General features: G+C 42.9%; 1 protein-coding gene across 1 annotated transcript in view; it reads right to left on the bottom strand.

Annotated features, from left to right (window-relative positions):
- Positions 1-25,808, bottom strand: part of DOCK11 (dedicator of cytokinesis 11) — a 167,352-nt gene that overhangs the window by 60,506 nt on the left and 81,038 nt on the right. Inside the window, exons 21-33 of the mRNA XM_036740025.1 lie at positions 23,687-23,808; positions 23,323-23,409; positions 22,496-22,585; positions 19,083-19,201; positions 17,144-17,213; positions 16,932-17,057; positions 14,795-14,866; positions 13,890-14,036; positions 9,708-9,791; positions 8,862-8,973; positions 8,194-8,232; positions 6,575-6,753; positions 4,035-4,151 (exon numbers count right to left, since the gene is read on the bottom strand). Of these exons, the coding sequence (XP_036595920.1) occupies positions 4,035-4,151; positions 6,575-6,753; positions 8,194-8,232; positions 8,862-8,973; positions 9,708-9,791; positions 13,890-14,036; positions 14,795-14,866; positions 16,932-17,057; positions 17,144-17,213; positions 19,083-19,201; positions 22,496-22,585; positions 23,323-23,409; positions 23,687-23,808 (1,364 nt within the window). The remainder of the gene's footprint in view (positions 1-4,034; positions 4,152-6,574; positions 6,754-8,193; positions 8,233-8,861; positions 8,974-9,707; positions 9,792-13,889; positions 14,037-14,794; positions 14,867-16,931; positions 17,058-17,143; positions 17,214-19,082; positions 19,202-22,495; positions 22,586-23,322; positions 23,410-23,686; positions 23,809-25,808) is intronic.

The following is a 25,808-nucleotide window of genomic DNA, read 5'->3' as shown; positions in this document are numbered from 1 at the left end:
TTCTTTTCCAAAGTATCTTATACTTAGCTATTTTGTACATATCTGTATCTATTAACTTGGTATTTATGTTGAATAAGTGTCCTCCTTTTGATGTAAGCTCTTTGTGAGTCGGGATTGTTTCATTCTTTGTACTTCAGTGCCTGGCACATAGTAGGACTTTGGAAATACACATTGATGGATCGACTGATGAATACTCAGATATCATAAATGAATGCATTCTCTAGGCCCGGACTAATCACATCATAGAATCAGGTACCAAAACAATTTGGAGATGTGATCATGAAACCACTTTTTATCTTTCATAACTTATGGATATACACCAATGTAATAAACATAATACTACCAAAAATGGAGACAAATCCCCTGATTTTCAAAGATTCCAAAAAGCATATCCCAGAAACAATAGCACAGGAAATGTGATGTTGATGCTGAGCTAAATTCTAGCTCCACAATTCCTAAGCAGTTACTTGGCGTAACTGCAAGAAAAGGAGCCAAACCCACTCCATTTCCTTCTTTGCGCTATTGCTAGATCAAGGGAATGCCACCAAAATGGCCTGTCTTCATTTTAGCAAAGACAACTGGGAAGTTCTCTCTGTTGCTTTGTAAACAAGATGGAGAAGTATGGGCTGGTGAAAGTACAGACGGGTAAGGGACGTTCACACCTGGCCTCACAGAGTATTCATTAGCAGATTGAATCCAGCCTAGAAGGCAGCCTCTAGAACCTTGCCAAAGGCCTCTCATCCTCAGCCTTCTCCTGCTCAATGCTGATATCAGCAGCTTAGATAAAGAAACAAAAGGCGTACTTATCAAACACGCAAATGACAGAAAGTTGGCAGGGTGAGAGCTAGATGACAGAAGTGGCCTCTAAATGGATCTCATTAGTCCAAAGCCAACGAGATGACGTTTCATATGCTGGAGGGGCTGGAGGAACACAAGCTCGCTAATACCCTGGTGAAGAAGCTGGAAATGAGCCCACCCATTCTGAAAAGCTGTTTTTAATCATATGAGAAAAGGCACTAGACCACATGTACCCTTTGACCTGGTGATAGCATCAGTAGGCACAGACACACAGAAGGTCAAAGATGAGAGAAGCGCAGCCAACATATTGGTCTCATTTGCTTTACTGAACTTCTCAAAGAAGAGTTCTTTTGGGAACAGGGAGAGGAAAGTCATAGGGGGAGTAATGTAAAGAAATTAGGCCAGTAATGTAGAAAAAGGCAGCCAGGTGGTATAGTAGATAGCAGAGGGCCTAAAGTCAGGAGGACCTTAATTCAAATCTGGCCTCAGGTACTTCCTAGCTGTATGACCCTGGGCAGGTCACCTCATCCTGTTTGCCTCAGTTCCTCATCTGTAAAATGAACTGGAGAAGGAAATGGCAAACCAGTCCAGTATCTTTGCCAAGAAAACCCCAAATGGGGTCACAGAGTCAGACATGACTGAAACAACCAAACAATGTAGAAAAGGAAAATGGAGGAAAAGATGAAATTTAACAGGGGTATTGCCTTTAAATTGTTTTAAAAAAGGACTCATCCAAGTATAAGGCTGGGGTGGGGAAGGGAAGGAGAAGAAAGAGCTGGCTCCCTAGCAGTGCTTGTGAAAAACATCTGGCAGTTTTCGTGCACGAGCTCAACATGATCCCACAGCTGCTTTTAACAAATACTGGCCTCACTGGATTCTGGGCAAGCCATATCTAGGGGATTGTGTGCAGGTTTGGGCAATAGAGTTATCAGTTTTTGGCCCTCCCTTTTTATCAGAGAAGTCTGAAGCTTTTTCTTTTTCTTTTCTAGGGTGTTTACAGTTACCTTCCTGTGAAGTTTGGGTTGATATTATACAATGCTATGCATGTGTTTATGCATTTCTGAGTTTCTCAACTTTTTCTGTGTCATCTACTGGCCTTCATGTGTCATCTGTGCCTTCTACAAAACTCCCCCCAAATTCCCATTTAATTTCTTATGCCAACCTATGACATATCAGAACTGTGATAGAGAAAGTCATGATATGGAAGGAATAAGTAGATATTTTCTTTTAATTTCTAGTGATATCTTTGTTTTTATATCACCTTCATTTCCCAATATAACACCTTCCCTTCTCTCTCTCAGAGAGCCATACCCTATAACAAAGAATTTTTAAAAAGGAAACAACACATTTCAGTAAAACAAAATATCTACCAAGTTGGACATCATATAAAGTGTTCCACATCCACGGTCCTTGACACCTGCAAATAAGAAGGAGGAGATGCATTTCTCCTACCTCTTCTCTGGGGTCCAATCTAGTCCTTACCATGTCCGTTTTTTCCTAATGTTTCCATTGACACTGTTGTAATAATGAGATGTATCATTCTTGTGGTCCTCCGTACGTCATTTCACATTGTACCAGTTCACTGAGGGCTCCTCATACTGCTCCGAATTCTATCTCCTGACTCCAGGCATTTGCACTGGCTGCTCCAGTACCTGCAATGCCTTCCTCAACACCTCTATTTCCTGGTTTCCTTCAAGTCCCAGCTAAAATCCCACCTTCCACAAGAAGCCTTTCTCCATCCTTCCCTCTGCTGACCTCCGGTTTGTACGTGGCTATTCACTTGGTGTCACCATCATTCAACTGGGAGCTCCTTGGAAGCAGGAACTGTTTTACCTTCCTATCCCAGTGCTAAGCACAGTAATTGGTACATCATAAGCACTCATTAAATGCTTTTACTTTTACAAATGAATTCTCTCACTATTTGTTTAGCTTCCTAAATTGGTATAGTAATAAATCTGTGAGTTCATTGCCATAGTGTTACCATTTTTATTCCATTGGCATGGCCTAGCTCCGAGCATGGAATCCCTCTCGCTATTTAAGTGATTCTTTATTTCTTTAAAGAGTCATTTGTAACTATATCTATAGACGTCTTGAGTGTGCTGGGCACTATACTTTAAACGGGACACTGCCAAAATGGAATGGCCCCAGAGGTGGGACACCAGGATGGTGAAGGGCTGGAAAGGAATTTCATATAAGAAATAATAATGAAAGCCATAATAGCGAACATTTATATAGAGCTTATGGGCCAGGCACTGTGCTGAGTGCTTTGTAATCATTATCTCGTCTGATCCTCACAACAACTCTGGGAGATGGGTGCTATTATTATCCTTCTTTTACAGGTGAAGAAACTGAGGCAAATTGGTTAAATGACTTGCTCAGGATCACACTGCTAGTAAATGTACGAAAAACTGCTACAATAATTGGGGATATTTAGCCTAAAGAAGAGAGCTTGGTGGAGTGACTTTATTGCTATCTTCAAATGTATGAAGGGCTATCATGGGAAAGAAAGAGCAGGCATGTGTTTCTTAGAACCAGATGGAAGAATAAGTCCAGTGGTGGAATTACAGGGAGGTAGATTTCAGGCCAAAACAAAGGAAGTTTTCTTAACATTTAGAGCTGCTCATACTCAAGAAAGTAACGAGCTCCCAATTACTGGAAGTATGAATGCAGAGGCTGACGGGGCTGTTGCAGAACAGACTTCAGCACTGGATGGAAGGTTGAAGCAGAAGACCTCAAATGTCCCTTTTCCAGCCCTTAACTTTCTATGGCCACCCTATTTGACTAGAAAGAGAAGGGGTGGGGGGAGAAAGGGGCATGCATGCTTCAGAGGAGAGCGTGTAGGCGTCATTTGCTTAAGTTGTTGAAAGGACTCTGGCTGGAGCTGTCCACTAGGAGCTCAGGAAGCTACCAAAGGCCAAATGACTAACGCTGAGGCAAGCTCATCCCTTAGGCCAGACCTTGTGTGCCAATTCGGTGTGTTATTGTCAAGGACACAAAACAGCAAACATCCATTCTGGAGAGCATAGCAGCCTTTATGTAAGACAAATGGACTGCTTACATCATTGTGGAGATACATATAGGATATGAAAAAGCCCAGGAGACTGAGCTGCTTACATGAGCTAACTTTTCCTTTTCATAAACCAATTTGAAAAGTACACACTCTATGTGCATTTCTTCTACCCGTGATTAAAGAATTAAAAAAGGCAGCTGCAGCAGAAACAGAGAATGCTACTCACAGAACTGGGAACAGCAGTGCAAGAATATAACGTGTCTCGGCCAACTAATCGCTGGATGTTCTCTAAAAGCAGTCCAACCAACGGGAGGTACAGCTGGGCTATTTTGGCCTGTTGGTTCTGAAAAGCAATTCAAGTCCAGAGTTATCAATAGCACATGGTTTATGTGTATTACATGTAAAAAGACTCGGGTGCTGCATCTCTGTTTTGGTTAAAGACTGGTCAATACCCAAGCTCTAGTAAGTAGAACTTGTTTCTAATGAGGATTTGTATATTCTGTTACAGACCCATTCCCATGCCCTCAAACGGGAGCTGATGTAACACTCAGCCTGGGAGGCAGCTGTTCGTGCTGTCTGATCCCACTGCAGGTACTTTCGACCTCTATTTAAGTTGGTTTTTACCTTGATCAGTCTTGTTCGTGAATGTATCTTGTGGTCTTAGCTCCCCAGGATAAAATATCAGACGACAAAGATTTAGGCACATTTGTAAAAGTGTGAACACTTTTGTTTACGGTCACTAATGGCCATAGCCAAGGCTAGCTCCTCTCTTAAACATCTGCTCACTGTGTATGCTGGAGACGTGAAACTCCCTTCATTAAATGCTGAACCCTGAAATCACCAGTATTTTTCATATAAAGCATCTTCTCAGCTCCCTTAAGCCTTATCATGGACCACTCAGAAGGACCATACTCAATGAGCATGTCCTACTATTAAGCCTAATATTACTAGTGATAGAGATACAGTATGGCATAGTGGAGAGAGGGCTAGCCTTGAAGCCAGGAAAACTCGGGTTCAAACTCACCTTTGCCATGTATGGGCTGTGTGACCCTGGGCAAGGCACTCAACATCTCAGTGCTCTAGGCAACTGTAACTTAGTTCCAGAGAAGGTCCTGGCTTGCACTGATGAAGGGAGTTTCCTCATCTGGCAGTTCCCTATAACCAGTGAAATCCCAGATCTGCTTCCTCTCCCTGATTATGACCAATGGTCACAACCACAGCAGTAGGAACTGTCAGATAATCTTGTATTTCTGAATTTCTCTTTAGAGCAGAACATAAAGCAAGTAGTGAATGTTTGAAAGTCTTAAATTGGATGGCTTGGCAATTACCTGTACTGAATGCCACTCACCAAGCATTGTTTTGGCTCTCACAGACAGATGAGAATATTCCAGGGGAATAATTCCATTTCTAAGTCTATTTTATAAATTTGAAAAATGACAAATTCCAACATATGATCCAATTTATACTTCCATAATTTATGATTTGGGGGACAGGGAGTTTGGCATGAAAGGATATGTTACTTAATCATCACTATATAAACAGCAGGGTACACCTGAGCTTTCTAAACCAACATAGCAGCTCAAGCCAGCTCTGACTTAATAGCTAAACTGAGGCCGATGGCAGGGTTGGGGGAGTGCAGCCATCTTTCCTCTTGGAGCGTGCCCATAGTTTACAACTTCTGATGCAATGAAAGGCAAAACCTCCCTGGCTCTCTAAGGGTGTGATACATAGCTTCTCATTACAGGGTCTTCCAAAGCCTCCCACTGCCTCTCTGCTAAGACTCAGCCTGACTGAGGAGGGGTACAAACACACGGTGATTGTGGCTGGAAGTGCTATACTGCTGTTCAGTAAGAGGAATCCTCCAGGGTCCAGGTTGTTTAATCTACTTTTCCAGTTGCTAGGGTTTTCAAATGAGTATGGCTTCAATGGAAAGGTAGCTAGCTTTCCCATCCAAAATTTTCTGCTGACCTCTACTGCCCTGCTATTGTGGTTGGGCTCATTGCTAATGGTAATGGGGCCTTCACTGAGTACGTCCTTCTGAGTGAATTTTTATGTTGACTTAAGGTGGCAGAAGATGATTTACTTAAGACTTAAACAAGCATGGTTTAAATATATGTTGTAAAATACCACTACAACCATTATGTACACAACATGGAAAAGATGGAAGAATAATTTGAGCTACCAATGCATTTGCCCTATAGGCAAGAGGGTCACTTTTAAAGAGGGAAGAAAGTCGTATCGTGTGTGTGTACACACACGCACATATCCTCATGTGTGTGCACACACATATCCTCTACTCAAGTCCCCCGATGCCTCACCCAAGAGCAGAGGTGACACAGATGGTGGGTCTGTCACCTGGTTAAATCCAGGGAGTCCCCATCACCAGAAAGTGAGTCAGCAGCTGATGGACAGATAGATCTAGATCTGGGTATCTATGCAGATATCTATCTTGCTGGATAAACAGCCCAAGCAACTGTTTCCCAGGGTAGAGCAGGGCTACGATTATGATCTAAAGCTGTGTAGGGAGCATCCCCACCTCCAGAATCATGGTTCCTTGAAATCTGCACATACATTAATGGTAGCCATAACTGCCTTAAAAAAAAAAAGAAACCATTGTCTGGAAATTGAAACAACTGAAGTTTCTTTGTAAAAGGTGGCCTTAAATACTCAAATTGTCTGCCCTGATGAGGATGCCAATAGTAATTCTAAAGCTCACTGGCGTCCTATGCAGAGATTTATTATGTAGAATCACCACTCTGCCCTCACCTTGTGCTGGTATCTAGTATCGAAAGCATGCTTTATCAAAAGGTGCTTTATAACAGTGATAGCCAAATAGCGGATCTCATAGCTGTCTTGCAGAGCAACAGATGTTTCCCTCAGGAGGAGACCAACCAAAAAGTGATGTTTGCAATACTCATCTGATAAACTCGATTCCAGGTTGGAATCTGCAGAAAATATGAAATTACAAAACCTGTTTACAAAACTCACTTTAAAATCGTTTTAAACAAATTAAAATAGCATCTTATCTCATATTAATACATAACCATGCTATATAAATACAACTATGATTTTATTATTTTATGAGTTCATCAGAACAATTCCCTTCTCTCATAAAATAAACATGGATATTTCCACAAAATACAGAACAGTTCTTTGAATGGGGTTTGGATTGATGAGCCTTATGATGAGTTAAATCAGTGAGTTGTATCCTATATTCTTTTTGCCTTAAAATCTTAGCCTAGAAAATTATAGGAAAAGAGCTTCATATGTGGCAGTGAAAGCAAGTTTAAATATCTTTTTTTAGCTAAATATTAAGGCTTAAATCTCCTTCTCAACCTCCTTTATCACCATATCACCATAGTAATAAGGATCTATAAAATGCACAGAAACCTTCTTTGAAATTTCCTCTCAGAGATCTTCACATCAATCTCATTTTCCCTCTTCTCTCTCTGGCAGCCTGACTCCTAACCTCAAATTCTCTGGTTGAGTTTGGTCTGAATGACTCCCCACAAACAGATTCTCCTCAGGAGAGTGTTATCCATCCTACCATTTCCACAAATGTATTTTGAGCACCCTTGTTTGTATACTTATTACCATACTAAAGCCCAGGCCCTTAGTCTCATTGTAGGCTCTATGTTTTCTGTTTTTGAGCATTCCCCACAATAATTCCTTCTTATCTTGTCCTGTATTCAGTAGGTGCTCAATAAATGTTTGTGGTACATTCAGTTTGAACCCCAGAATGAAGACCAATGCCCTGTCCCCCTCCTGTCACTTTCCCTGACTTGCTCTTGACCCCGGTTAACATGTGGCAGAGAACAAGGGAGGAGTTGGGGTCCTCGGGCCTTCAGTCATTTGACTGTTTCATTTCTGCTTTTAGTTCTGTGCCTCTTGCTGTCATGCCTGGTATTCTGCACGGTTATTCTTGAGACCATCTGTGTTCATCCAAATCAGTGGCAAGGCAGTTCATCCTTTCTATGTACCCATAGAGCCTCACTGCATGAGAATGAACCCGTCTTCTGGATGTCTCTGGCCAATCAGCTGGGCTTTGTTGGCTTTTTCTAGATTGGCTACAAGAAGGCAGCTTTACCAGGTGAGCACTGCAAAGTGGCAGACAGTAGGTAGGGAGGAGAATTCTCCCCCTCACCTGAAAGCCAGCTGTGAACCCATCCCCCACCCAAGAAGGGACAGGTTTCTTCTGCTGGTGACATTGAAGGAGGCCCCCTCCAAACTACTATGACAATGCTAGTTTTGACCTTTTTTTAAGGGGATTTAAAAAAACAAACCAAGAAAAGCTTGTTCACTTGAGTCATACAGCCAAATCAAGAGAGTATGTGGTGCCTGTTTTTTAAAAAGTAAACAGTTAGAAGGAACCCAGTTAAACCTACCTACTGAAGTCAAACGGTCCACAGCAAATGAAAAAAAATCTAATTACCATGTGAAAAGAAAAGGGACAAATAAAAAACAGAGCCACAAAAGAACATCGGTCCATAATAAAGCATGCATAGCAGAAGCATTCCCATTCTGCTTTGTCAGCAGTCACACATTTGCAAGTTTAGCATATGCATCCTGAGTTCTCCTACATATACCTATAATCTGGACCACAAAACAGTATTTCAGGTACTGAATCTGGCAGCCCATAGAGGGCCGGGCCTGGAAGCAGGAAGACTCATCACCTTCCCGAGTTCAAATCCAGCCTCAGACACATACTAGCTGTGTGACCCTGGGCAAGGCACTTAACCCTTTTAGCCTCAATTTCCCCATCTGTAAAAAATGAGCTGGAGAAGGAAATGGCAAACCCCTCCAGTATCTCTGCCAAGAAAACCCCCCAATGGAGTCACGAGACACTCAGACACAAGTGAAAAATGACTGAGGTGACTGAAACGTGACTTCTCCACGCTATCCATTCTAACGCTGTCAGGAAAAAGAGGCTGTAGCCAAGCCCCCAGAGAGCATTGCCCAGACTGCAGCACATCCAGCCCACCCACTGAACCCCCCAGCATTCTGTTCAAGGAGTCCCAGAACATAAAGAAATAGACCCAACAATGGGATGTACCTTGAACTCTCTGAAGTTTGGGTTTTGCAAATGCCATTGGCAAATTTAGAGGAATGTAATGTTCATGATTACAAACTGTTTGCAGAAATTCAAACTTGTACTCAGCCAGAACCTGGGTAGGAAAAAAAAATTAGGCATGTGTCGATATGAATAAATTTGGCGTAGATTTAATGCTTTTCTCTTTTAATGGTGAGCATTCATTTCTGCAGCAGAATTATTTAGACTAATAAACATGGGTGGGAATGATCCTTGAGAGTTCAAGGGAGGGAAGGAGAGGGAGAGAGGGAAGGAGGGTGGTCCTTGCTTCATACTGTAGTCTGAAAGCCTTCTGAAACTGCATGGGACACTTGGTCTCATGCTATCCCAAAGCCCTTGGTCATGATCTGCTCTCATCTTAGCTGGGGATCTGCAGCAGAGGATCTTAAATACCATGAGCCCTTGAAAATATGAGAAGATAATAAGGAAGAGCTTTGCTCCTCGGCCTAAGTTACAAAGCAGATTGATGCTGGACCATATGCACAGAGAAGATGGGCCCCTGAGTTCGGCAGCCCTGACACGTCTGGCTGTTCAGTGCCCAGAGGAGCAAAGCTAAGATTCTTTCCTATTTCCCTTTTTTTAGGGCAGTAAACTATCGCCCCAAATTCTTTCCTAAGTGCTAACTGTTTTTCCAGACTTCAGTAAATTTGAAATTCCTCTAGATTTTACAGAGCTCGGTAATGGAGAAGCAGCTGCCATTATTAACCTATTCGTTTCATCTTCATGTACACAAAATGTACAAGAGACTTTTTATGGCCACTCCCAACAGAAAGCAAATGTTTTGTCTAACTGTGTCCAGTTATAACTCACCTTGGGATCTTTGGGGCTAAATCCAGACATGTAGTCATTGATCAGGTTGAAAACAAATCCTCTGTCCATCAATGTCAGACAGCGCTAGAGAAACCAAATAAGACGTTGGTATCAGGGACATGATCCCCATAGCCTGGCAGGCACATGAGTATTCCATCAAAGGTTAGCTATTTCCATTTTGTTGATGAAGAAAGAAAAATGCACAGAAAGAGCAAAGGAATGAACAGTGTCCTAGAAGTGAGAAAGTTGGGATTTGAGGCCCACCCGTGCAGTTTTTCCAAGTGGCTAATCTGGTCGACTTTACCACTTCACTTTTGGCCAAGTCTCCCAAGCCCATGATGAAGGCGGTGTTGACGGCAGATGAAAGCCTAGCCTTCTTGAGCGGTCTCCCTGCCTCTGGTCTCTTCTCCCACCAACTGACCATCACACTGATCACCCTCAAACAGCATTGTGATCAGGTAGTCCCATGATCAGAATCATCAGTGGATCCTCTATCATCTGACTCCAACCTATGTGTCTAGCCTTAATAATGGCTAACATTTACACGGCACTTGCTATGTGCCCCAACACTATGCTAAGAGCTTTAGAATTCTTCTCAACAATCCTGGAAGGTGGGCACTATCACTCTCATTTTATAGTTAACTTGCCCAGGATCCCACAGTTAGGCCCAGATTTGAGCTCAGGCCTTGCTGTCTCCAGGCCCAGTGCTTTATCTACTATACCGCCTAGCTTCCTTCTCTCCTACAGAGGATTACAGTATGACAGACTTAAGAGTTAGAAAAGAATTGAGACCCTGTAATTCAGTTCATTTGTTTTACAGGTGATGAAACTTACTCAAGATAAGCAGGTGGCACACCTAGGATTCCATATATAAAAGGATTTGTTCTGTAAAATTTGGATTCAGTTGAAAGGACACACCAAGGACCTAGAAGGCCACATGTGACCTTAAGACCAAGGTTCCCCACCCCTGGTTTAGTACATTAGAGTATTGGACTTGGAGTCAGGAAGACCTAGGTGCAAATGTGATCACCAATACACTTTAATAGCTATGTGACCATGGACAAGTGACAATCTCTCAGAGCCTCAGTTTCTGTCTATAAAATGGGAACAATATCTGTCCTGCATACCTCAAAGGGTTGCTGTGAAGCTTAGAATATAAAATGTCAGCTGGTGCTCAATGAATGCCCTACTGACTATAGACATACCATGTTATGACCATTAGAAAAATAAACTGGGTGCACTTTGCTCTCCATAGCCAGTCTTTAATTGCTGGGCACGAACTCCCAAGAAAAGGATCAAAAGACCAATTCTTTTCTGTTACTTTAGACCCCAAATAATCTCTTACTGAATTTACTTAAGAATGGAGTTTAGCTGTTTGTTTGGTTTCTAATACACAGAAAGCCTTACATAATAGTAGCAAACCTCACTTCAATTCTGGCAAAGAAAGGCATCAGGGATCTGAGACCTGTATCCAGAATTAATAATCAGAAAGGCATACAGCTGTGTCTCCAACAGATATTGTCTCCAGGGTTATTTGTTCTTTGAGGCATTGTGGGAGGACTGGGTGAGAGGGAAGAGTCCTCTAGCCCTTCCTTATCCAAAAGACCCACCCAACTTGTCCAACAAAGCAACTACAGCTGGCCCTTTCTTTAAAAGAATATTCTATTAAGTTTGGCCATAAAGTTCCTCCTTGAAAACACCCTGGTTTCTCATCGAATTGGAAGTGTATTTTTATCAGGAAAAGAAATACATCAATATCTTCAAACTGTTTGGAAACATTTTAGGGTGATGGCCAGGCCCATGACATGTTTGTTCTTGGTGTAAAACTCTGGCCTGTCTTCCCTCCTAACTCTCCTTTTCCTTCGTCCCCTTTCCAAGGCTGCAAGAGTTTCTTCTCTATCTTGGGACGTTCACTGTCATGTTATATTTCTTTTGTCTGGGCATTTGTACTGTTTAATGGGACTGGACTATTTTAAAAAGCTCTAATTGAACCTGTTAGATAATCAGAGCCTGTTCCATGCCTCGAGGCTGCAGGTTCCTCACCCTTGGCCTCTTCCTTGGAGAGTCACTGAATGCCAGAGTCTAGAGCCTCCAAACCTTTAGAGATGTTCATTGCCTCACCCAAAGAAGACTCATTCATTCAGCTTCTATCCCTAGCCAGCTTCTGGTCTTGGCTCTGTGTGACCATGAGCTAGTCAATTCCCCATTCTAGGCCTTAGTTTCTCATCTATAAAACGAGGGGATTGGAACATAAGCACAAAGAACCACAAAAGGAAACGGAATGCCCCATATGACCAAGATTGGCCCCAGAAAAGAGAAGAAAAAAATCCACCTCTCCTTTCCTTCATTGTAGAAGTGGGGTAGTGGGGGGGGCGGTGAGGAGGGAAGAGAGGAAGAGAATAAGCATTTATACAGCACCTATTATGTGCTAAGCACTGGGCTAAGTACTTTTTCCAAATTTTATTTCATTTGATCCTCACAACAAACCTTGGAGGTAGGTGCTCATTTTCCAGTTGAGAGAACTGAGGCAGAAGAGGTTGTATGACTTGTCCAGGTCACACAGCTAGTGAGTGCTAAGGCTGGGTTTGAGCCCAGTGCTCTATCTGCTGTGCCAGAGCAGTACCCACCCACTCTATGGGTATGGGGTATCATATAGATATTGTTACACAAGGTCAGCGTAGTTTTTTTCCTTTCTTTTTAAAGATAGGCTTTCTGGCCAGGAGAGGTGATACTATATAAAAAACCAAAAGGCATCAAGCAGAAGAAACAACATGGCCTCTAAGTCAAGAAGATCTGGGTTTGAGTCCTGCCCCAGTCATATACTGGCTATGCAATACTGGGTAGGTTGACAGTGCGTTGAAGTTGAAGAGAAGGTGCTATCTGCATTGTTAGAGGGGGTTTCCTCACCTAAAGGTTCTCTCTACCTTTCAGTTGTCTAAATTGTCTAAGCTGAAATTCAGTAAAGCAAATATTTGGGCATTCTTCAGTTTTCAAACATTCAGACTTGGAAAGAGCTAGCCTGTGCCGGTGAGGGCCTGTCCCTGAGGCCTAGGACAAAAAGTACATCCTAAGTACCCACACTCCCTTTTCACTGAGTCACTTCGCCAGCAGCCATCCCAGCCAGGACAATGATTTCCAGTATCCCATACTCCTCTCTGGTCATGTGCTGCCAAATCTACTTACCTGTAGAAACTAAGTTATGAATGGTAATTAGCTGCCCAGGCAGGCTCCAAAAGACAGTTTAATCTAGAATATAGCTAAAATCCTACTGTCAGTACTAATAACACCATTAGTACTAGCAATGGGAGAGAGGCAGTCAGTTATAACAGAAACAACATGGATCTGGAAATCAAGAGATCCGTACTAGGAAAGAAGGAAGGAAGGAAGGAATCAAGTACCTATTAAGAACCTACTATGTGCCAGGCACCGTACAAAGCACTTAACATATATTTCATATGATCCTCACAACAACCTCAGGAGGTAGGAGATCATTTCACAGATGGGGAAACTGAGTGAGACAGCAGTGAAGCGATTTGCCCAGGCTCACACAACTAGTGTGCGTTTGAAGCCCAATTTGAACTCAGGTCTTCCTGACTCCAGGTCCAGGCCTCTACCCACTGAGCCACCTAAGTCAGCTTGCTGTGTGACTCAGTTTCCTCATCTCTCAAATGAGGGGATTGGACAAGAAGATCTCAGAGATCCCTTACGTATCTCTAAGAGTCTGTGTTTCATCGGTAACATTGTTATTATGAGAATATGTATTCTACACTCCAATCTGCTTACAAACATTTGGAATACCACTCATTTCTAAGTTGGGGACTTGCTGTACTCAGTTCTAAGAGGCTTGCTCATTTTCTGCAAGCACTCCAAAATGGTCTCGAGTAGAGGAACAAGAAGAAGAAATGTATTCTCTGTCCTTCATAAACATCTGCATTTGGGGCAGCACACAGACAAAACATTAGACCAAATGCACCAATTGTTCACTTTTTATCTGAATAGTATGGTTTGTGTGCATCGAATCAGCCCAACGACTGCTCATTTTGGCAGAAAAGAAATCCATCAAAACTGCTTGTTTGACTGAAATGACTGATTATTTTCATCAAAGCAGTTGCTCCAGTAGCTCGCCCCACAGTTGAGCTTCTGCCCCACAAGAGGAAATGAGTGGGACTCCAAACAACTCACCTTCAGGAAGTTGGCCAAGCTATAATTGACATTCCTGGATTCCTCCGGGATCTCCCCGTATCGAATAGTCACATGAGGAATTATGGCAAGAAGGAGTGAGTGCAGGACGTGATGGTAGGACTCGGGAAATCTCTGGGCTCTGGGAAGCTGAAATTCAACATGCAAAGAAAGAGTTAAAGGAACAAACCTGCCAACTGAGGGCCCAAAATGGCAAATGTGGAAGCAGGAACAAGAGTAGAGGCCAAGTCTGTCTTTTGCTCCTCCAAACACATTTCATTGGGTCGAAAGATGATTTGACCCAGGCCACTACGACAATGAGCACAACTCATTAGCACTGTGAGTCACTGCCTCACGGCTACTGGGCTGTTGCTAATCCCACTTGCTCTGGGAATCTTCGGCCCTGGCCCTTCTAGCTCTCTACACCAAATGCAGCTGCATTTAAAGCACACCCCAACTACTCAGATGCCCCAAATATGTCTCTAAAGAGCCAGGGTGGCGATGGGGAGAGTTTTTGCTTTGCAGACCAAATCTGCTGCACAAAGCAAAGCACTCCAGAAAAAGGGTATCAAATGACTATATATGCCATCGACTGTGCTAAGTCAAAGCCATTTCTACTCTGGGATACTTTCCGCCCAAACCATACAGAAGCCAGACTCCTAAGAGATTGGCTATGTCCAGGTTTCAAGTGGCAATACTTGAAAACAACTTTGTACAAGAGAGCCCTGTCTCTATGCAACTTCAACCGGCCCCTTTCTCCATCTAGGCTTGGATCCTTGCCTTGTTTTCACTTAATATTCTCCTTAAGCTAAGCCAGGGGCTGAAATGCCTTTCAGTAAAACAAAGCCAACTAAAAGGGAATGACCTTTGTTCATTTACCTAGAAAAACCACCTTTAAGTTTATTTACCTTAATTTTGTTCTCTTCAAGTAAGTATGAGGCCATGGACTTGGCCAGAGCTTCGAAGAAAAACCAGGAGTACTGGAATGGAAAAACAGTGACAGCAGATAATTTCTAACATCTTTGAAAGCCATTGGCACGGTCACGTGCTAGAAAGCTGATCATGTGTGTCTGTGTCTGCTGTGTATCTGTGTTTGTGTGCGTGTGTGTGTGTGTGTGTGTGTGTATGCGTAATAGGAGTTTTCACGGCATTATTTCCTTCCCATCATTTTAAAAAAGCTTATGAAAACAGTGTGACATTCTGAGGCCCAGGTTTGGAGTCAGAGGACCTGGGTTTGAATCTGGGCTCTGTTCCTGCCAAGTCACTTGGCCTCTTGTTTTCTCGTAAGGAGGAGGTGAGCGGGGTGGGGGAGCTGAACCAGGAAATTTCCACCTGTAGATCCTATGATCCACCAATAACCACATTAGAACCAGCTGAAATATTGACAAAAGTGATTTGAGGAACCTCCCCAAATATCTCCCCACTCATCTGCCCATGATGCCTAAAATTTGACCCTGGGTGAAACTTCCTTTGAAATGGGTAATCATTTCGACTTTAGGGTGATCTCACTTTAAGAACTAAACTGTTTGTCAGCTCCTTTCTGGAGAGGGGAAGGAGAGCTTCAGAGTACTAGATACCTGGCTGGCATGTGAGGGAAGCCCACAGGGCAGAGGAGGGCACTGAAGGACGGAGTGGAGGGATGAGGACAGCTTTCGCACGTTCCACAATTCTGCCCAGGTCCTATCTCGCTTGGATTCTGAAGCAAATTTTGTTTGCTGCTATATAGTCACTCACAAATAAACGGACAGAACTTTGAGGGGTATGGTGGAGATGGTATAAGTCCAAATGTTACATCACCAAAAAAATGGCCTCATATGAAAATCAAAATCAATGAAATAGAAAAAAACCCGACAAAGCCTATAGGTTTTTAGCTCAAATCGTAATCCTCTGGACTAGATGGCCTCTAACAGTACCTCCCGGCTCTTTGGTTCTACTGTCCACCATCGAAAAGTATTGACTAGGGGTACACCACTAGTGACCAAAAAAGTCAGAAACAAAACCAAAACCAAAGTTATTCAGTACGAAAAAGAGAGGGTTGGTGGTTTTGAGAAAAAGAGGACAAAACCAAACCAAAAATGAATGTATTATAAGCAATAACTCCAGCCAGAGATGCTTATGAGACATTTCAATGAGCCTGAAATTTCACTGCTGTGGAAACTCTGTTGTCCCCTCCCCTCCCTTCCCCACAGTTGCTGAGAGCCACCGAGGCCAAAACCTTCATCACCTGGTAGCCAACCTTCTGGTGATGAGCTTTTCCAAGCTGAAACAGGCTGGTTCTCAAACTGGCACAGAGTGCATCACAATGGGACAAAGTCTTTGCTTGCCCTAGCTTGTGATCTGTTGACGTGACCAGACAACCCAGGTTCTCTCCATGTGAGGCACTGGAGGAGGGCACTGGAGAAGGATAATTGGACCAATTGCAGACATACTAACCACGGCATAGAAAGAAAGTCCAGATCAAATATTCCAAGTGGAAAATAATTCCAGGCTACAATGTCCAATGTAGAAAACGTCAAACTAGCTGATAGGGAAAAAAGGCGATGACTCCAAGGTTCATTCAAGTTATTTGAAATTTTGTTTGTAAATGGCCCCTGCTCAAGATCTAGATTAGCCTTTGGGGGATTATTTAAACCAATGCCTCAGCTGTAACGAACAGTAAAATTGAAGGAGCCAAACACAAGAGACTTTAGGCACAGGCTATTTTCTGGGACTAGGTTAGACATGGCCTAAAAGAATGTTGCCTTCACGAGTCCATCTCAATGCTTCTAGAATTTACCAGAGATTCGTCTTTTTCTTTGTACTCCCTATTAGCCTTGCCCTGACCAGAGAGGATGGACAAGTTACCGGTCTGCTCCTTACACTCCGGCTCCACAGGGTTGCTAGTTCTGTTGCTCAGGGGCCACACCCTGGTGATTCTATTTGTAAGCGCAGCCTACATGTGCTTTTTTGCCAAAGGCCATGCCCATGCATAGAGGCAGACTGGATTTTCCTCTGACACGGCCTCCCTCTTTCCTTAAATTCCCAGAGTGGGTCCTGGGTCCTTACCTTTAGCAATTTATTTATGGCTAAAAAGTCTGCAGACTGTTTCAGTGCCGTTGTCATCGCTGTGGCCAGAATCTCATGTGTCATCTGGGCCTGAGAGGCACCCGGTTTCTCAGCCCGGAAACTATACTACAAACAAAAGAAACCATGAACCCAATGAGATAATTAAGGAATCAGCCCCCCATCCCCCAAAAGAAGAAAAATTCCCCACTAACCTTCAGAAAGGATCTTAAGTAATGATCCAAGCCTTCTTCGTGGCATTTTGACACAATGTGTAAGAGTACCCTGAAACGACATAGTGAGACCCCAAATGAGGCCCTACAAAGCTCCTTTGTTCCTCTCAGGATGCAAGTCTTCCTCTCAAGGGTAATGGGTTAAGGTGACACAAAAGCAGATTTAAGACCTGAGGTCAGGAGAAGATTCCTAAAGGTAGGTCTGCCCAGCACTGCTGGAGGGAGGGCCGTTTGGCCGGAATGCTAGCGAGGAGACTTATTCAGGTACAGGTTGGACAGGATGGCTGCTGAGGTTGCTTCCGGCTCTTTGCGTCCGGCTCCTTTAAGTTAAAGACAGGGCTCATCAAGATTAGAGGAAATAAGAATCAAATTGAGTCACTGATCCTCTATGAACTCTTTTACTTGATGATTTCTGTCACCCCCATGGCCTTAATTATCATCTTTATGTAGATGATTCCCAGATCTATAAACCAAAGTCCTAGTTTCTCTCGATTTCTAGTTCTGTATCATCAATGCTTTTTGGACACGTCAAAGCAGATTCCCAAAGGCATCTCAAAGTCAACATGTCCAAAACCCAACTCATCATCTTCTCCCCCAAATCCACCCCTTCTCTGAACTTCCCTAGTCCTATCTCCCAGATTCACAATCCTGTCTATCTCCCTCCACATATCCAGTCAATTGTCACATTTTGCCATTTCTACTTTGACACCGTCCGTTGTATGTGACCCCCTTCTCTCATTCAGGTCCTCATTACCTCTCGCTTCAATCTTCCCCTCCAATCCATCCTCCCTACAGCTGCCCAAGTGCTTTTTCCTAAATACCAGGTCTGACTAGGTCATCTTCCTACTCAGTAAATTCTAGTGGCTCCCCTAAAACTCCTGGATCTGTAATTTAAAGTCCTTCACAATATGGCCCCAACCTACTTAGTCTTATTATATGTGCATCTCTCTCTCTCTCTCTCCCTCTGTGTGTGTATGCATACACATGGAAAATAGCACTAGCTAGCCCCTATGCATGGAATAAGCTCTCTCCTCACCTCCCCATCTTAGAATCCCCTATTTTCTTCCAAACTCAGCTCAAATACCATCTTGTTCATGTGAAGTCTTTCTTGACCCTCCCCCAAGCTCCTAAATGACCCTAGTATTTATTTGATCTATACTCTATATATATGTATTTATGTGCATGTTATCTCTCAATAGGATATAAGCTCCCCAAGGGCAGGCAGTGTTTCTTTTTTTTTTCTCTATTTCCAATGCCTAGCCCAGTGCCTGGCCCACCGTAGATGCATAACAAATGCCAGGTGATTAAAATCTAATGTTGTCCGTGAATTATAGAAGAATAAAAAGGGTGATCATTACATAAGATGAGTTCATCTAAATTCAAATGTAGCAACCAACTAAGAGCCTTAAAAATATGCCATTAGGTAACCTAAGCTTTGCATGTTGTTGCTTAGTTTCTTCTTCCTAGTTATCTTAATGTGTTTTAGAACTATTACTGAAGCTACTCTATGTGATAAAATCCCTGGAAGACACTCACACTTAAAGCCCAGAAAGAAAGAATAAAGAGAGAAAAAATGATGAGAATTATGTTTGTGGTCAGGACAAGGCGAAGGAGAGATTTGAGACCATCCAAAATCATCGAGGGAAGAGAGAAAGACACCTTTGCATATCTTTGGATCACTGAAAACCACAGGATCATTAAAAATCAGGAGGGCGGAGGGACCCCACAACAGAGATATCAGTGAAATTTTTAAAGCAATGGCCTGGAGACAGCTGAAGGTTGGGAATTAGGATCTTTCTCAGGATTCCACTTATCAGGTCATCATTTGGAAGTTAAAATTCGATTCCAACTCCAAGGCACTCGAAATCAAGCAAGATTGGATTTTTTTTAAAAAGTATCTCAGTTATTTGTGAAAACTCACATGGTGCAGGTGATAGCCACATCATCTTCTTGGGTCATATTTGTGAGAACACGAAAGAGTTGCGTAAGAATTACAGGTAGAAACTGTATCATTACTTGAATCTCCATGGCATGCAAACACTAAAATGAAATGTTTAAAATACACACACACGTTTACTACATAGCATTAGTGATGAGAGCAAACAGAAATATGAGAGACTCACGTAAAGCTCAATATATATTTATATACACTTCAAAATGTCAAGGACCTATGATTTCATCATCATGGGACCTCTTACAGCTGCCTGGGGCTCAGAGAAGTCAATCACTTGCCCATGGTCACACAGTAAGGGACAGAGGAGTGCTCTGAATTGAAATTTTCCTGACTTGAAGTCCAGCAATCTACCCAGTGCCCCTCAAACATGAATACTGAATGTCCCAAAAGTCTTAGTGCAGTTTAAATAGGGCGTTTGGGAACATTCTGTATAAAGTACGAAATAATACTAAAATTATTTCATTGTAGTCGAAAGTCACAAGATTAAGAAAGTTGTTTTCTTTAAAATACTGGTAGGGCAAAATGTAACCTCAGTCTGAATGGACTTATCTACAACTCGAGTGTTTTCTTGGAGCATTCCACATTTCCACAGGATTTTGATGATGTCCCAGTTTTGAAGAGAATCTTTGCTGCATGTACATACATAGTATATGAAGCCAATCTAAAATTGTAGATAATGCCAATGTGTTCATACGCTTCCTCATCTGTAAGGCTGAATTAGCTGATCTCTAGGCCCCTTTCAGATCTCCCGCTGCCCACCAGACAGGGCTGTTATGGAATGGATTTCAGCTGGGTACAGCTCCTACTCTAGGATCTCTGAGGTTTCCCTTCAACTCAGAGGAGCTAAATTCTACTCCAGAAAACATGTGGCATTTCACCAACTGCCACTAGGTGGCAAGCCTGCATAATACAAATGACAGGAGGCTCACGCCCTGTAAAAAAAAATATCCCTGTTCTGTTCAATGATTTTACACAGCTCCTCACCCCGGAAAAAACCGATGAACCTAACAGACATATGACTGCAGAATCAATGAGAGATTCTTTGCCTGGCCCAAACTGGAGGAATGGAATTAAATTCCAGATAATGATGCCACCTCCACCTCGGGTGCAACAGTATTCTTTTCATTAATATTTTATAGTGTTCAAAGTGCATTCGCATTCATTTTCTCCTCATAACAACCCTATAAATTAGACAGGGCAGGAATTATAAGCCCCACTTTACAGATGAGGACACTGAGGCTGAGAGAGGTCACATCCCAGTAAGTGACAAGAGTAAGGACTACCTTCTGGCTAAATTGGGGGGGCGGGGAGAGATGAAAGATTTAGCCACAACCTCTCTGTGTCTCACATTTTAGTGAATGGTTATGTAATTTCATTTGCAGGTCACATACAGTGCTAATGGCCTACAATACTATCTGCTTGGCTCAAACACCATACATATACACACTACTGGGAAATTCCGTCAAGTCTGCGTCCAAATCAAATATGGCTCCTCCCCCTAGCTAGCTTATTGAGAAATAGCCCCTAGCTATCCGACCTAGGTGCTTTACTCTTGACAAGTGTAGAAGACATGCTGGTTGATTTTAAGCTGTCTGTAAGGCTCATATCTCGCTAAGAAATGGACAAAAATTCGACACCACCATCTCCATAACAACAATGTGTAACCAAAGTCCCCTTCAGTCCCCCTGAGAACTGACTCTGGTCCCCCTTACTACTTCTCCCAGGTTCAATACGGGGCCTTTTGAGTAATCAGTAATGTAAATTACGGCCCAGAGTCCCAGCAGTACAACACTGTACTCACAGGCTACACAAGAGGCCCAGACCCAATCAGTCAACTAGAATTTCGTTCCGTGCCTATTATGCACCAGGCACTGTGGTAAGGGAAATGAACAGTACCTGCCCTCAAAAAGCAAAGTATTTTCATTAAGATGCCAAAATGATGAAAAGAAGGGAGAGATCATCACTCTGTGAAACCAGCTAGTCTCCATACTCCTAAGACAAATGAATGCCATTTCCTGCCATTCCAGAGGTGGTGGATGGGGGAAAATGAAGTGCTGGAGAAATTTACATGAGGCTAGAGACACTATCCTGGCTCTGCCATGTGTTACCTATGTGACCTTGGGCAATTTACCTAACCTTTCTGGGCCTGGATTTCCTCATATGTAAAATGAGATTGGCTCCAGTGACCCTTTCGCTCTGAATTGATGATCTTACAATCCTGTCATTCTGGAATGTGGGCAGATGGAGTGAGGATAGGGTCAGTCATTTTACCATCACCTTCCATGGCCAACACTGAAATCTAGCTTCTTCTACATGGAGTCAAGCTCCTGAGTTTCCATCTTTCCCAGTCTCTACAGCCCAAATGTGCAGAATGTAGCTTATCCAACATATCTCGCTTGGGAGACCAATCTTTTGCCATTAGACTGCTTTACTTCAGCTATGGCAGCTCAGGAACACCCCAGAGCTCCCTTCCCCAGGCAGGGCTCCATCTAGGTGTGTCATCTTCTTTTCCAAGATTGTGCTTCCTCATGTAATCTTTCATCAAAGCACAATTCCTACAGGATGATGACCTGAGCCTTCCCTAATGAAAGGAGCTCCCTTGACTCTTATGGACACTTGAGACTGCTAAAGAACAAATGCAAAATACACAGGAGATGTTCTCTTCTTCCTGCCTGGCCCTTTTCATACTCTTTGAGGCACAGACAAGGACAGAGGCCTGCTTCTCATTTCATCCCACAAGTAACACTGGTTCAAGCTCTCATGGCTTCTCTATCTTTCTGAAAAATCCGCGTTTCCACTCTGAGATCTACTTTACTAATAAAAATACTTCTGAAATTTCAGTTTACTGAACTGAATATACCTTTTCAGAGAGAAAGGCATTTTTAGAGAGGGGGAGCTGGAGAGTGAAAAAAAAAATCCGAAGAGCTTGGTTTGAGTACTTGATTCTGCTACTCTCCACATGGCCTTTCTTGGTCAAGGCATTTAACCAGTGTAAGCCCAAGCTTCCTTGACTGTAAAATGGGACACTACTACCTACCCCGCCTGTTTCAGGGGGTCCTGGGAGAAATGAATAAGAAATCAGATGGCATAGTGATTTCTAATCTGGAAAGTACTTCCCCCAGATAAATTGCAATGATGATGACTATGATTTTCCCTAAGAAGCAGATTTGGAATTCTGGGCTTAGAATACTGGCTTCTCAATAGAGTGATTTTACTGTTTGTGTCTAGAAAGCCATTTGATGGAAAAGCAAGGAACAAAAAGCATGATCTCAGCAAAAACACATTCAAAGTGTTAGCTTCCTTTTTCCAAATCAAAACGTGGCAACACAGAGCAAACTCATTTTGACTGGAAAGTTTATGGAAAGCCACCGTGCGTTTACCTTTAAATATTTAATGAGCTCTCCTGGAACCACTTTCGTGCCAGACTGTATTGCCTGGCAATGACGGAAGAATTTGTGCACGTGCAGATCCTAGAAACCAGATGGAAAGAGCCGTTATCCTTTGGCACAAATTTATTGCCTGCCCTTCAGTCCTACATCTGCCAAATAGGCTTCATTAGATGTCCCAAAGTTCAGCCCCTATAGCAACAACTACCTCTCTTTTCATCAGTATCCTCCAAGCCCCTTGACCATAACAGATCTGTCTGCCTCCCTTCCTGCTTCATCTCTCAGCCTCCCTTCCTTCCCTCTCTCTTTGCTCCCTTTCCCCCTCTTTTTCTCTCACTGAAGTCCTTCTCTGTAGGCACCAGCATGTCAAAAATCATGCTGTCTTTTCACTTTACAAACTAAGTGGCCCTAGAAATGAACATTTCTCTAAACACCCTATGGTAGGCAGGGGAGGTAAGAATGAAGGAATGGGGGGGGGGTGTAGCAAAAATCAAATCCTCGTTTAACCCAGGTCACTACTAAGTAGATTTCCATGGAGGATAGGGCTAAACTGCTTCTACCTCCTCCTAAGAACTATTCAGATGCATAGTCCCAATCTGTTGCAGATAGCTTCTGAAGAGGCAATCCTAGGTACTTCACTGGTGTGTGGTTCAAGAAGCCAGACAAGTCACTGTCTGGACACATAGGGTTTTTGGAGGCCCTGTTCACTCAGAGAGCCCCTCAGAGACAAACCTCTCAAGGTTCCTGAGCACTATGCTTGGCCAATACTGCTAAGGCTCAGCCACCACTAAGGTTGAAAGAATTCTGACTATCCAGCTTACCTGAGTGTAGATGGTTGATTCTAAGTGTGTTTTAATCCTTAACAGAGGCTTTGCACCGTCTACCCACTTAATGTCAACATTCGATTGCTATGAACAGAAAACAAGGCCTTGAGTTTATTTCATTTCGTCACAGAGATATGTGTATGAACAGCCCCAAACCCCTTTCTGCAGTTAAACATTTCTTCCTCTTTGAGTACAGGAGCCTCATCATTTAGAAGATGGGTACCAAGCAAAGTTCCCCTCCAAAATAGCGACAGCAGCTAGTGCAGCCTCCACAGAGAACAAAATGGCATTTCCTCTCCCTCAAAAAATTGGCCTTATACTTTCCATAATGATCCACTTTTATAAGCAAATATTTTCCTACCCTTCTGGATTCTGTATCACCAAGGCTCAGGTAGCCAGGAGGAAGGTTGGCCGAGACTGGTAGCTGCTGTTCAACCGTGATTATTCTGCCATCCTTCAGCAAAGGCACCCAGGCGAACCCAACTGCCGAGACAGCAACCGATCATGAGCAACCCAACAGTCAACTCAGTGAGTCCCAGTCCCTCCCAATGGGGGAGGGGGAGAAGAGGAGGAAGAGGAGGAATTCAAGGACTGTGCCCCCTATCCCTGGGGCTGTGCCTCATGCTTGTAAGGAAAGAACACTGGTGAGGGGGTAGGCAGCCCCCCCAAAGCTGACGTAACAGAGCTGAGTTATTTAGCCTGTTTCTCAGTTTCTTGGTCATAGAATTTTAGAATTAGAAGGAAGAGATTAAGGCCCTGAAAGCTTGACTCAACCTATTTCACAAACATTTAAGTGCCTACTATGGCAGGGAACATGGTATGGTGAACAGAGTGAGGATCTTGGACTTAGGAAGAGCTGTGTGGCTACGGGCATGGTCACTTAACCTCTCAGTGCTTCAGGAACTTCTCAAAAACTGTCAATTACAGATGCATCAAGAGTTCCACATACCCAAGGGTGCCAATACACACAACACTCACAAGTGCAGCCCAAAACACATTAAAATGCAATTGGAAAATATTTAACAAAATAAATTAAAATACAACAACAGATAACATGACATTTAAAAACTAAGTCAATATGAAGCCCACAGGGACCCTTCTGTACAGATTAGTGGCTCCCATTTCTATCTGACACCACTGCCCTACACAGTGTGTCCCAAGATAAAAAAAATAAACAAAACGTACCATGAACAATGCTGAGTGCTAGGGATACCAAGGGAAAAAAACCAAAGAGAGACTGACTTCAAGGAGCCATTGACATTTAGGAAGATCTATGTGGCAGCTGTGTGGAGTCAAGGAGACCTATTAGGAGGCTGTTACAATAGATAGGCAAGGAGGGATAGCATCATAAACTCAGCTGGGTGGGTAGAGAGCGGAATGCATATGGCGAAGGTAATACTGACAAAAGCTGTCAAGTGCCTGGAGATGAGGATTAAGGAAGGAATCAAAGAGAATTCCGAGACCCAAAACCTGGTCATGTGATGAAGGATGGTGGTGGGGTCAACCAGAATGCTAGTTTGGAGAAGTGATGGATTTTAGGGAACAATAATCACAGTGATACCAATATTAGATCTACACCCCCAAAGAGATCAAAGAAAAAGGAAAAGGACCCATATGTACAAAAATATGTACAGCAGTGCTTTCTGTTTTGGCAAAGAATTAGAAATTGAGGGGATGCTCATCAATTGGGGGATGGCTGAACAAGTTATGGTGTATAAATGTGATGGAAAACTACTGTGCTGTAAGAAATGAGGAAGGGGGTGGCTTCAGAAAAACTTAGGAAGACATATATGAACTGATGCAAAGTGAAGTGAGCAGAACAAGAACGATTTATATAATAACTGCAATATTCTAAAGACAATCAACTCTGAAAGACTTCATATCTCTCAACACAACAACCCAGAACAATTCCAAAGGACTCATGATCAAGCATGCTGCCCACTGCCTGGGAAGTGACACACTCAGAGTGCACACCCAAGTATTCTTTTTTCTTTCTTTCTTGCTCTTTCTTTTTCGGAATATGACTAACATGGAAATTTGTTTTGCATTATTATTATCTTTTATGGATTTTTGTTTTTCTTGCCTTCTCAATGGGTGAAGAAGGGAGAGTAAGGAGGAAGAGAATTTGGAACTGAAAATAAAGTTTTAAAAAATTTAAAAGAAATAAGAGTTCTATATTAGATATGTCAAACTTGGGAAACCTACAGTATTCCCAGCTGGAACTATTTAGCAGGCAGTCAGTAATAAGGGACTGGTACAGTGTTCTGGGAGTGTTGGCTCTGTGATCAGAAGACATGGATTCTTATCCTGCCTGTGTGACCCTGGACAACTCACTTCATTCCCCTTGGCCTCAGTTTCTTTATCTGTAGAATGAAGGAAGTGGCCTCAATGGCCTTGGAGTTTGCTTCCAGCTCTAGAGGTCTTCAGAGACTGGATGACCACTTCTCAGTAATGATTCTCCAATCTTGGGATTCTCTCCAAGG

The sequence above is a fragment of the Trichosurus vulpecula genome, chromosome X (assembly GCF_011100635.1).
Source record: "Trichosurus vulpecula isolate mTriVul1 chromosome X, mTriVul1.pri, whole genome shotgun sequence".
Taxonomy (NCBI): domain Eukaryota; kingdom Metazoa; phylum Chordata; class Mammalia; order Diprotodontia; family Phalangeridae; genus Trichosurus; species Trichosurus vulpecula.
This window is presented reverse-complemented; position numbering and strand designations above follow the sequence as displayed.